This window comes from Mobula hypostoma, chromosome 6, assembly GCF_963921235.1.
Source record: "Mobula hypostoma chromosome 6, sMobHyp1.1, whole genome shotgun sequence".
In the NCBI taxonomy this organism is placed as follows: Eukaryota; Metazoa; Chordata; class Chondrichthyes; order Myliobatiformes; family Myliobatidae; genus Mobula; species Mobula hypostoma.
The window spans coordinates 90,416,115-90,428,813 of NC_086102.1; the positions used below are offsets into that span (position 1 = coordinate 90,416,115).

At 46.9% G+C, this 12,699-nt stretch overlaps 1 protein-coding gene across 1 annotated transcript in view; it reads left to right on the top strand.

Moving 5' to 3' along the window:
• The window catches only part of epsti1 (epithelial stromal interaction 1), a 55,968-nt gene extending 49,659 nt beyond the window's left edge, over window positions 1-6,309 (top strand). Inside the window, exon 10 of the mRNA XM_063049943.1 lies at window positions 5,428-6,309. Within this exon, the coding sequence (XP_062906013.1) occupies window positions 5,428-5,555 (128 nt within the window). The 3' untranslated portion in view covers window positions 5,556-6,309. The remainder of the gene's footprint in view (window positions 1-5,427) is intronic.
• Window positions 6,310-12,699: the final 6,390 nt, after the last annotated feature.

Genomic DNA, 12,699 nt, shown 5'->3' on the forward strand with positions numbered 1-12,699 from the left:
CAATTCTTTAGCCAGAGGGTGTTGAATCTGTGGAATTCATTGTCACGGGCAGCTGTGGAGGCCAGGTCATTGGGCGTATTTAAAGCAGAGGTTGATAGGTTCTTGATGAGTCATGTGTGAAAGGTTACAGGGAGAAGGCAGGAGAATGCAGTTGAGAGGGAAATGGCCCAATTCTGCTGCTACCACTTATGGTCTTGCATGATCGTGTTTGTCAGGTGGTAGTGATGTGCTATGGGCGGGATGGTGAAAGGCCTTTGTCATCCTGTCCTTTAGTGAAAGGTTCATAGTTAGAAACTATAGAAAAACTACAGCACAGAAACAGGCCTTTTGGCCCTTCTTGGCTGTGCCGAACCATTTTCTGCCTAGTCCCACTAACCTGCACACGGACCATATTCCTCCATACACCTCCCATTCATGTATCTGTCCAATTTATTCTTAAATGTTAAAAAAGAACCCGCATTTACCACCTCGTCTGGCAGCTCATTCCACACTCCCACCACTCTCTGTGTGAAGACGCCGCCCCTAATGTTCCCTTTAAACTTTTCCCCCATCACACTTAACCCATGTCCTCTGGTTTTTTTCTCCCCTTGCCTCAGTGGAAAAAGCCTGCTTGCATTCACTCTATCTATACCCATCATAATTTTATATACCTCTATCAAATCTCCCCTCATTCTTCTACGCTCCAGGGAATAAAGTCCTAACCTATTCAACCTTTCTCTGTAACTGAGTTTCTCAAGTCCTGGCAACATCCTTGTAAACCTTCTCTGCACTCTTTCAACCTTAATTATATCCTTCCTGTAATTTAGTGACAAAACTGAACACAATACTCCAGATTCGGCCTCACCAATGCCTTGTACAACCTCATCATAACATTCCAGTTCTTATACTCAATACTTTGATTAATAAAGGCCAATGTACCAAAAGCTCTCTTTACGACCCTATCTACCTGTGATGCCACTTTTAGGGAATTTTGTATCTGTATTCCCAGATCCCTATGTTCTACTGCACTCCTCAGTGCCTTACCATTTACCCTGTATGTTCTATCTTGGTTTGTCCTTCCAAAGTGCAATACCTCACACTTGTCTGTATTAAACTCCATCTGCCATTTTTCAGCCCATTTTTCCAGCTGGTCCAAGTCCCTCTGCAAGTTTTGAAAACCTTCCTCACTGTCCACTACACCTTCAATCTTCGTATCATCAGCAAATTTGCTCATCCAATTTACCACATTATCATCCAGATCATTGATATAGATGACAAATAACAATGGACCCAGCACTGATCCCTGTGGCACACCACTAGTCACAGGCCTCCACTCTGAGAAGCAATTCTCTACTACCACTCTTTGGTTTCTTCCATTGAGCCAATGTCTAATCCAATTTACCACCTCTCCATGTATACCTAGCGACTGAATTTTCCTAATTAACCTCCCATGCGGGACCTTGTCAAAGGCCTTACTGAAGTCCATGAAGATAACATCCACTGCTTTCCCTTCATCCACTCTCCAGGTAACCTCCTCGAAAAACTCCAATAGATTGGTCAAACATGACCTACCACGCACAAAGCCATGTTGACTCTCCCTAATAAGTCCCTGTCTATCCAAATGCTTGTAGATTCTGTCTCTTAGTACTCCCTCCAATAACTTACCCACTACCAACGTCAAACTTACTGGCCTATAATTTCCCGGATTACTTTTTGATCCTTTTTTAAACAACGGAACAACATGAGCCATTCTCCAATCCTCTGGCACCTCACCCGTAGACACTGACATTTTAAATATATCTGCCAGGGCCCCTGCAATTTCAGCACTAGAATTCTTCAAGGTCCGAGGGAATACCCTGTCAAGTCCTGGGGATTTATCCACTTTAATTTGCCTCAAGATAGCAAGCACCTCCTCCTTTTCAATCTGTACAGTTTCCATGATCTCACTACTTGTTTCCCTTAATTCCATAGACTTCATGCTAGTTTCCTTAGTAAATACAGACGCAAAAAGCCCACTTAAGATCTCCCCCATTTCTTTTGGTTCCGCACATAGCCGACCACTCTGATCTTCAAGAGGACCAATTTTATCCCTTACAATCCTTTTTCTCTTAATATACCTGTAAAAGCTCTTTGGATTGTGCTTCACTTTAACTGCCAAGGCAACCTCATGTCTTCTTTTAGCCCTCCTGATTTCCTTCTTAAGTATTTTCTTGCACTTTTTATACTCCTCAAGCACCTTATTTACTCCCTGTTTCCTATACATGTCATACAACTCTCTCTTCTTCTTTATCAGAGTTGCAATATCCCTTGAGAACCAAGGTTCCTTATTCCTATTCACTTTGCCTTTAATCCTGACCGGAACATACAAGCTCTGCGCTCTCAAAATTTCTCCTTTGAAGGGTTCCCACTTACCGATCACATCCTTGCCAGAGAACAACCTGTCCCAATCCACACTTTTTAGATCCTTTCTCATTTCTTCAGATTTGGCCTTCTTCCAGTTCAGAACATCAACCCTAGGACCAGATCTATCCTTGTCCATGATCAAGTTGAAACTAATGGTGTTATGATCACTGGAACCAAAGTGCTCCCCTACACCCACTTCCATCACTTGCCCTAACTCATTTCCTAATAGGAGATCCAATATTGCATCCCTTCTAGTTGGTACCTCTATATATTGATTTAGAAAACTTTCCTGAACACATTTTACAAACTCTAAACCATCTAGACCCCTAACAGTATGGAAGACCCAATCAATATGTGGAAAATTAAAATCCCCTACCACCACAACTTTATGTTTACTGCAGTTGCCTGCTATCTCTCTGCAGATTTGCTCCTCCAATTCTCGCTGACTATCAGGTGGTCTATAATACAACCCCAGAGTGGCCATACCTTTCCTGTTTCTCAGCTCCACCCATAAGGACTCAGTAGACAAGCCCTCTAATCTGTCCTGCCTGAGCACTGCTGTAATATTTTCCCTGACAAGCAATGCTACTCTCCCACCTTTTATTCCTCTGCCTCGATCACATCTGAAACATCGGAACCCTGGAATATTAAGCTGCCAGTCCTGCCCCTCCTGTAGCCAAGTTTCACTAATTGCTATAATGTCATAATTCCACGTGTCAATCCACGCCCTCAACTCGTCTGCCTTCCCTGCAACACTCCTAGAATTGAAATATATACACCTCAGAAGATTTTTACCACCACTCACAACCTTTCTATTTGTGGCTTTGCTTGAACTTTTAACATCATTTATTTTCACCCCAGCCACACTGTCAGCTCTGGCACTCTGGTTCCCATCCCCCTGCAAATCTAGTTTAAAGCCTCCCCAATAGCACTAACAAACCTTCCTGAAAGGATATTGATCCCCTTGTAGTTCAAGTGTAACCCGTCTCTCTTGTACAGGTCCCACCTGCCCCAGAAGAGATCCCAATGATCCTGAAATCTGAAACCCTGCCCCCTACACCAGTTCCTCAGCCACTTGTTCATCCTCCAGAGCATCCTATTCCTACCCTCACTGGCACCTAGCACAGGTAGCAATCCTGAGATTACCACCCTCGAGGTCCTGCTCTTCAACTTCCTACCAAGCTCTCTATACTCACTCTCCAGGACCTCCTCACTCTTCCTTGCTATGTCATTGGTACCGATGTGCACCACGACATCTGGCTGATCAATCTCCCACTTCAGAATGTCATGCAAGCGATCAGAGACATCCTTGACCCTGGCACCCGGGAGGCAACAAACCATCCTGGATTCTCTGTCATGACCACAGAACCTCCTATCTGCACCTCTATCCAGTCCCCTATCACTACCGCTCTCCTCTTTTTCCACCCTCCCTTCTGCACTGCAGAACCAGACTCAGTGCCAGAGATCTGGCTGCTGCAGCTTGTCCCAGGTAAGTCATCCCCACCCCCGCCAACAGTATCCAATGCGGTATACTTGTTGCTGAGGGGAATGGCCACAGGGGAACCCTGCTCTGCCTGCCCTTTCCACTTCCCTCGCCTGAAAGTGACCCAATTTCCTGTGCTCTGCTCCTTTGGCGTAACTACCTCCTTGTAGCTACTATCTATTAATCTCCTCATTCTCCCGAATGTCCGGAGGTCATCCAGCTCCTGCTCCAGTTCCCTAACGTGGTTTGTTAGGAGCTGCAGCTGGATGAACTTCTTGCAGGTGTCGTTGTCAGGGAGACCGGAGGGCTCCCTGACTTCCCACATCCTGCAAGAGGAGCATTCCAACATCCTGCCTGGCATTCTCTCTACTCTAAACAAACTGGGCAAGAAACTTACCGGAACCTACCCTGGCCTCTGCCTGTTCTCGCCGAAGCCTGTTTAGCCAAAGCCGTCCCACTCTGCTCCCTCTCTCTTTGATGCCCACTCACAACACTGCCCACTGTATATGGTGGTCTGTTTTTAAACCTTGGCGCGATACGTCACACACCTGCGCAGTGCAGATCCTTCTCCCCGAGCAGTGTTTAAAAAAAAGACTTTTTGCACCTGATTTCTTCACGTCCTTCTTCTCAGCTGCTTGCTTCGACTGACACGTTACACGTACTCAGTTAAAATGTCGGTGATGGTTCACAGCTCACCCTGACGCTGAACAAATGCAAGTGTGAAATCGGTCAAATTTCATTTCCTTTCCAGAGCTAAGATTGCACTAACTACTTTCATTCAGTTACAATAGGAAAAAGGGAGAGTGTAAAAGCTTCAGAGAGGGTACAGAGGGGATTTACCAGGATGCTGCCTGGATTAGAGAGTATGTCTTATGAAGAGAGGTTGAACGAACTGGGCCTTGCCTCTTTGGAGTGAAGGAAGAGGAGAGGTGACATGACAGAGGCATATTAGATGATGAGAGGCTTAGAGAGAATGGACAGTCAGCCCCTCTTGCCCAGTGGACATAGCTAATAGAAGGTGGCATCATTATAATGTGATTGGATCATGGGGGGTGGGGAGATAAGAGGTAGGCTTTTTACACCGAGTGGTAAGTGCATGGAACACACTGCCAGGGGTTGTGGTGGACGCAGATATATTAGGGATATTTAAAAGGCTTTTAGGTAGGCACACAGTTGGAAGAAAAATGGAGGGCTGTGGAGGAATGAAGTGTTAGACTGATTTTCGAGTAGGCTGAAAAGTCAGTGTAACACCGTGGGTGAAGGGACTCTCTATACTGTGTTTTATGAATGTAAATTTTTTTTTTCTGTTCATGTAATGTATATATATAAATGTTCCACAGTGCAGTTTAAGCTTATGCTCAGGAGAAGATACGGTGAGACCTGATCACTATTTCAGAAATGTGAACACAGTAGATGTTAGTGAGGGAAGGCTGGGTTCTGAGTTGGATGATCAGCCATGATCATAATAAATGGCGGTGCAGGCTCAAAGGGCCGAATGGCCTACTCCTGCACCTATTTTCTATGTTTCTATGTTTCTATTCACATTATGCTTTGATGAACAGACACCGATCCAGACTGGGATTTGATGAAGCTTTCTTCTTTCTTCCCTGGCTATGAACTGACATTTCTTGAAGAACTCTTGCAACAATGTGATGGAGATTTCGCCAGAGTGATCCAGCTTCTACAATAAGCAACTTGCAACCAAGTGGAATAATTTGGATTAACTTTTTTTCTGTAGCAGGCAGTTGATTCAACTTCAATGTGGCCCTCCTCCAGAAAGCTTTAGATCTTCACTTGGCTGCACAGCAAGAGAGCTCCAGTAACCTGGGTTCAATCTCAACCTTCAGATCTGTCTGTGTGGAGTTTGCACATTTTCCCTGTGGTCTTGTAAATTTCTCCCACATGCTCCAATTTCCTTCAGTGTGCAAGATGGAGAGTTAAATGACAATTGTGACTTTCCTTGAGGATGTAGCTGACCGGTGAAATCTGGGGAGAGTTGATGGGAATGCAGGGAGAATAAAAAGGGGTTAGTGTAAATGATGGTTGCTGCAAACTCAGTGAGCTGAAGTGCCTGTTTCTGTGTTGTATGACTCTAAATTTGACAACCTGCTACCAGAAAGCATTGAATCAAGTCAATGACATTTAATTTCCTGTCATGGGAGCAGGAAGGGGCCATTCAGCCCATTGTCTGTTCTCCCATTCACAACTAATCTCCAACTTAGTACCTTTTAACAATATTATTTTCATTTGCATGATACAACTCACATTTACTAATCTGGCACTTCACATCTGATATTGGTGTAGCAATGACTAATTGAAGGGAGATTGCTAAATTCAGTAAACCACCGACTATTAAGCTGCAAGGATGTAAAATGTTTATACAGCTAATGAGATGTCTTCAACCAAAGAGTTAATGGAAGGTAAACCAAAGGCCCAAACTGAAATATGGAATAAATTTGTTCAAGTTTAAAAACAACAGGACGGCTTGTTTATTTCATCCAGAACTGTACTTCTGAGTGGCTTCTACTTCACTGCTTTAGTTTCTGTACTCCCAGTTCATGGGGTTCATTCAGCAGGGAGCTAATTACATGTTTAGTAGAATTCCTGCCTGCCTGAACTGATTGAAAGCTGCTTTTGCATGCAAGTGGGATGCTTTCCATTGACATAGATACAAATTGTGCACAAGTACTCAGATTTCAAGACAACACACGCAAAATGCTGGAGGAACTTGGCAGGTCAAGCCGCATCTATGGAAATGAATAAACAGTTGATGTTTTGGGCGGAGAACCGTCATCCCACTCTCACAACTCTCTGAGACAGGTTTCCCTCATGTTCCCATTAAACTTCTCACAATTCATCCTTAACCCATCACCTCTAGTTGTAGTCCCACCTGACCTCAGTGAAAAAAGCCTGCTTGCATTTACCCTATCTATGCCCCTCATAATTTTGTATACTCCTATCAAATCTCCCCTCAATCTTCTACAGTCCAAGGAATACAGTCCTAACCTATTCAATCATTCCTCATAACTCAGGTCCTCCAGACCCAGCAACATCCTTGTAAATTTTCTCTGTACTCTTTCAACCTTATTTACATCCTTCCTGCAGGTAGGTGACCAAAACTGTACACATTACTCCAAATTAGACCTCACCTTATACAACATCAACATAATATCCCAACTCCTGTATTCAATACATTGATTTTTGAAGGCCAATGTGCCAAAAGCTTTCTTTACAATCCTGTCTACTGTTGACATCACTTTCAATGAATTATGGACCAGTATTCGCAGATCCCTTTGTTCTACCGTACTCCTCAGTGCCCTACTGCTCACTGTGTAAGACCTACCCTGGTTGATCCTCCCAAAGTGTAACACCTCGCACTCGTCTGCATTAAGTTCCATCTGCCGTTTTTCAGCCCATTTTTCCAGCTGATGCAGATCTCTCTGCAAGCTCTGATAGTCTTCCTCACTGTCCACTACACCCCAATCTTGGTGTCATACACAAATTCACCAATCTAGTTAACCACATTATCATCCTGATCATTGATGCAGATGACAAACAACAACAGACCCAGCAATGATTTCTGCAGGGCTCCACTAGTCACAGACCTCCAGTAGGAGAGGCAACCACTACCACCCTCTGGCTTCTCCCACAAAGCCAATGTCTAATCCAATTTACTCCCTCATCTTGAATGCTGAGTGACTGAACCTTCTTGACCAACTTCCCATGCAGGACCTTGTCAAATGCCTTGCTAAAATCCATGAAGACAACATCCACTGTCTTGCCTTCATTGACTTTCCTGGTAGCTTCCTTGAAAAACTCTAAGATTGGTTAGACACAACTAACCATGCACAAAGCAATGCTGACTATCCTTAATCAGTCCATGTGTATACAAAAATGCATATATCCAGTCCCTTAGAATACCTTCCAATAACTTTCCCACTACTGATGAGGCTCACCAGCCTATAATTTCCTGGTTTATTTTTAGAGCTTTTCTTAAGCAGCAGAATAATAGGCTTGTAGAAGGCGGGAGGAGAGAGAAGCAGCGCGCCGCGCGTGCACAGCCCTCCGGTGAAAAATGATATCGTATTCGTTAAATAGGGGGCGTGGACAATTCTGATTTGAGGGAGATGGACATGAAAGCACAGAGGAATATCTGGAAAAATTTCTGAAACGCTCATTCACTGCTGTCGTTATTGCGTGGTCGGGAATCTTTCGGAGGGTAGGCCTCAAAATCCCTGGCCTTGCCTGCTGTTGGCGACCGAGATTGAGGTCGAATCATTTGGATAGAGATGGCGCTCAGTACTCAGTGTCGGAAAACTGATCAGAGCTGGAAGTTTTCAGATGACTTAGAGTCGGACCGTGGTCGGGTATGGCAGGGAGAGTTTTTCTTCCTTCTCCCGTCTGCGTGAGATGTGGGACATTTGAGAGACTTTGAACTTTTACTGTGCTCATGGACTGTTCTTCATCAAGTTATGGTACTGTTGCACTGTTGTAACTATATGTTATATTTATGTGGTTTTGTTAGTTTTTTTCAGTCTTGGTTTGTCCTGTTTTTTGTGATATCACACCGGAGGAAATATTGTATCATTTCTTAATGCATGCATTACTAAATGACGATAAAAGAGGACTACGTGTCTTCATAATCTAATCTAATATTAGCTGTCCCCCTAACCTCTGGTACTTCACCTGTTGCTAAGGATGATTTATGTATCCCTGCCAGAGCCCTTATAGTTTCTTCACTATCCTCCCACAGGGTCCAAGGGAACACCTTGTCAGGCCCCAGGGATTTATCTACCCTAATTTGCCTCAAGACAGCAAACCACCCCCTCCTCTGTCATCTGTATAGGGTTCGTGATCGTGCTGCTGCGTTGCCTCACTTCAGTGGACTCTGTGTCTGTCTTCAGGGTAAATACAGATGCAAAAAATCTATTTAAGATCTCCCCCTCTCTTTTAGTTCCACACATAGATTCCCATTCTGATCTTCCTGAGGACCAAATTTGTCCCTTGCAATCCTTTTGCTCTTAACATACCAGTAAAATCCCTTAGGGTTCCCCTTCACCTTGTCTGCTAGGGCAATATCATGCCTTCATTGAACCTCCTGATTTCCCTTTTAAGTGTTCTTTTCCATTTCTTATACTCCATAAGTACCTCATTTGTTCCTCCCTCTCTATGCCTGCTCTGCAGCTACATATCACCTACAAACCCACCCATCTACATTTTCATGCAGGTCATTTACAGTATATACCTCACAAATAGCAGAGGTCCAAGTACAGATCCCTGCAGAACATCACTAATCACAGAGCTCCAATCATTACCCTCTCTTCCATGGGCAAGCCGGTTCTGAATCCAAACGGCCAATACTCTCACCATGGATCCCATGCAGCTTAATCTTCTGGATGAGCCTCCCATGAGGGACCATGTTAAACGTCCTACTCGAATCCATGTAGACAACATCAGCAGCTCCACCTTCACCAGGTGATGAGACCCGGTCAGAAAACTCAATCAAATCAATAAGACATGACTTGCCCTGAACAAAGCCATGCTGGCTCCCTCCACATTCTCATGAATCCTATCCCTAAGATTCTGTCCAGTAACTTCCCTACTGCTGACATGAGACTCACTGGTCCATAGTTCCCACGGTTATCTATTGTTTCCTTCTTGAATAATGAAGCAACATTTTAATGCTTACCTTCAACAGATGAGGCATTGAGTATAACTATCGGATTGTCATGTTGCAGCTGTATAAATCTTTGGCATTGTTGTGAGCAGTTCTGGTCACTGCATTACAGGGAGGGTGTGGCAGCATTGGGAAGGGTAGGGAAGAGGTTACGGGAAGGATGTGGCAGCATTGGGAAGGGTACAGAAGAGGTTACGGGAAGGGTGTGGCAGCATTGGGAAGGGGACAGAAGAGGTTACGGGAAGGCTGTGACAGTGTTGGGAAGGGTAGGGAAGAGGTTATGGGAAGGGTGTGGCAGCGTGGGGAAGGGTAGGGAACAGATTATGGGAAGGACCTGGCAGCATTGAGAAGGGTACAGAAGAGGTTACCGGAAGGGTGTGGCAGCGTTGGGAAGGGTAGGGAACAGGTTACGGGAAGGGTGTGGCAGTGTTGGGAAGGGTACACAAGAGGTTACGGGAAGGGTGTGGCAGCGTTGGGAAGGGTAGGGAAGAGGTTACGGGAAGAGTATGACAGCGTTGGGAAGGGTACAGAAGAGGTTACGGGAAGGGTGTGCCAGCATTGGGAAGGGTGCAGAAGAGGTTACAGGAAGGATCTGGCAGCGGTGGGAAGGGGAAGGAAGAGGTTACGGGAAGGGTGTGACAGCGTTGGGAAGGGTAGGGAAGAGGTTACGGGAGGGATCTGGCAGCGTTGGGAAGGGTACAGAAAAGGGTACGGAAGGGTGTGGCAGCGTTGGAAAGGGTACAGACGAAGTTACAGGAAGGTTGTGAAGCATTGGGAAGGGTACAGAAGAGGTTACGGGAAGGGGGTGGCAGTGTTGGGAAGGGTACAGAAGAAGTTATGGGAAGGGTGTGACAGTGCTGGGCAGGGGAGGGAAGAGGTTACGGGAAGGAACTGGCAGCGTTGGGAAAGGTAGGGAAGTGGTTACGGGAAGGGTGTGGCAGCGTTGCGAAGGGTAAAGATGAGGTTGCAGGAAGGGTGTGCAGCGTTGGGAAGGGTACAGAAGAGGTTACGGGACGGGTGTGGCAGCATTGGGAAGAGCACAGAAGAGGTTACGGGAAGGGTGTGGCAGCGTTGGGAAGGGTACAGAAGAGCTAACTGGAGGAGTGTGGCAATGTTGGGACGGGTAGGGAAGAGGTTACGGGAAGGATGTGGCAGCGTTGGGAAGGGTACAGAAGAGGTTACGGGAAGGGTATGGCAGCATTCGGAAGGGTAGGAAAGAGGTTACGGGAAGGGTGTCGCAGCGTTGGAAAGGGTACAGAAGAGGTTACGGGAAGGGTGTGGCAGTGTTGGGAAGGGTAGGGAAGAGGTTACGGGAAGGGTGTGGCAGCGTTGGGAAGGGTAGGGAAGAGGTTACAGGAAGGCTGTGCAGCGTTGGGAAGGGTACAGAAGAGGTTACGGGAAGAGTGTAACAGCGTTGGGAAGGGTGCAGAAGACGTTACAGGAAGGGTGTGGCAGCGTTGGGAAGGGTACAGTAGATGTTACGGAAAGGGTGTGATACCGTTGGGAAGGGTACACAAGAGGTTACAGACAGGATCTGGCAGTGTTGGGAAGGGTAGGGAAGAGGTTATGGGAAGGGTGTGGCAGCCTTGGGAAGGGTACAGACGAGGTTACAGGAAGGGTGTGATAGTCTTGGGAAGGGAACAGAAGAGGTTATGAGAAGGGTGTGACAGTGTTGGGAAGGGTAGGGAAGAGTTTACGGGATGGGTGTGACAGTGTTGGGAAGGGTAGGGAAGAGGTTACGGGAAGGGTGTGGCAGCGTGGGGAAGGGTACAGAAGAGGTTACAGGAAAGATGTGGCAGCGTTGGGAAGAGTAGGGAAGAGGTTACGGGAAGAGTATGACAGCGTTGGGAAGGGTACAGAAGAGGTTACGGGAAGGGTGTGCCAGCATTGGGAAGGGTGCAGAAGAGGTTACAGGAAGGATCTGGCAGCGGTGGGAAGGGGAGGGAAGAGGTTACGGGAAGGGTGTGACAGCGTTGGGAAGGGTAGGGAAGAGGTTACGGGAGGGATCTGGCAGCGTTGGGAAGGGTACAGAAAAGGGTACGGGAAGGGTGTGGCAGCGTTGGAAAGGGTACAGACGAAGTTACAGGAAGGTTGTGAAGCATTGGGAAGGGTACAGAAGAGGTTACGGGAAGGGGGTGGCAGTGTTGGGAAGGGTACAGAAGAAGTTATGGGAAGGGTGTGACAGTGCTGGGCAGGGTAGGGAAGAGGTTACGGGAAGGAACTGGCAGCGTTGGGAAAGGTAGGGAAGTGGTTACGGGAAGGGTGTGGCAGCGTTGCGAAGGGTAAAGATGAGGTTGCAGGAAGGGTGTGCAGCGTTGGGAAGGGTACAGAAGAGGTTACGGGACGGGTGTGGCAGCATTGGGAAGAGCACAGAAGAGGTTACGGGAAGGGTGTGGCAGCGTTGGGAAGGGTACAGAAGAGCTAACTGGAGGAGTGTGGCAATGTTGGGAAGGGTAGGGAAGAGGTTACGGGAAGGATGTGGCAGCGTTGGGAAGGGTACAGAAGAGGTTATGGGAAGGGTATGGCAGCATTCGGAAGGGTAGGAAAGAGGTTACGGGAAGGGTGTCGCAGCGTTGGAAAGGGTACAGAAGAGGTTACGGGAAGGGTGTGGCAGTGTTGGGAAGGGTAGGGAAGAGGTTACAGGAAGGCTGTGCAGCGTTGGGAAGGGTACAGAAGAGGTTACGGGAAGAGTGTAACAGCGTTGGGAAGGGTGCAGAAGACGTTACAGGAAGGGTGTGGCAGCGTTGGGAAGGGTACAGTAGATGTTACGGAAAGGGTGTGATACCGTTGGGAAGGGTACAGAAGAGGTTACAGACAGGATCTGGCAGTGTTGGGAAGGGTAGGGAAGAGGTTACGGGAAGGGTGTGGCAGCCTTGGGAAGGGTACAGACGAGGTTACAGGAAGGGTGTGGCAGTGTTGGGAAGGGTACAGAAGAGGTTATGGGAAGCGTGTGGCAGCGTTGGGAAGGGTACAGAAGAGGTTACGGGAAGCATGTCATAGTCTTGGGAAGGGAACAGAAGAGGTTATGGGAAGGGTGTGACAGTGTTGGGAAGGGTAGGGAAGAGTTTACGGGATGGGTGTGACAGTGTTGGGAAGGGTAGGGAAGAGGTTACGGGAAGGGTGTGGCAGCGTGGGGAAGGGTACAGAAGAGGTTACA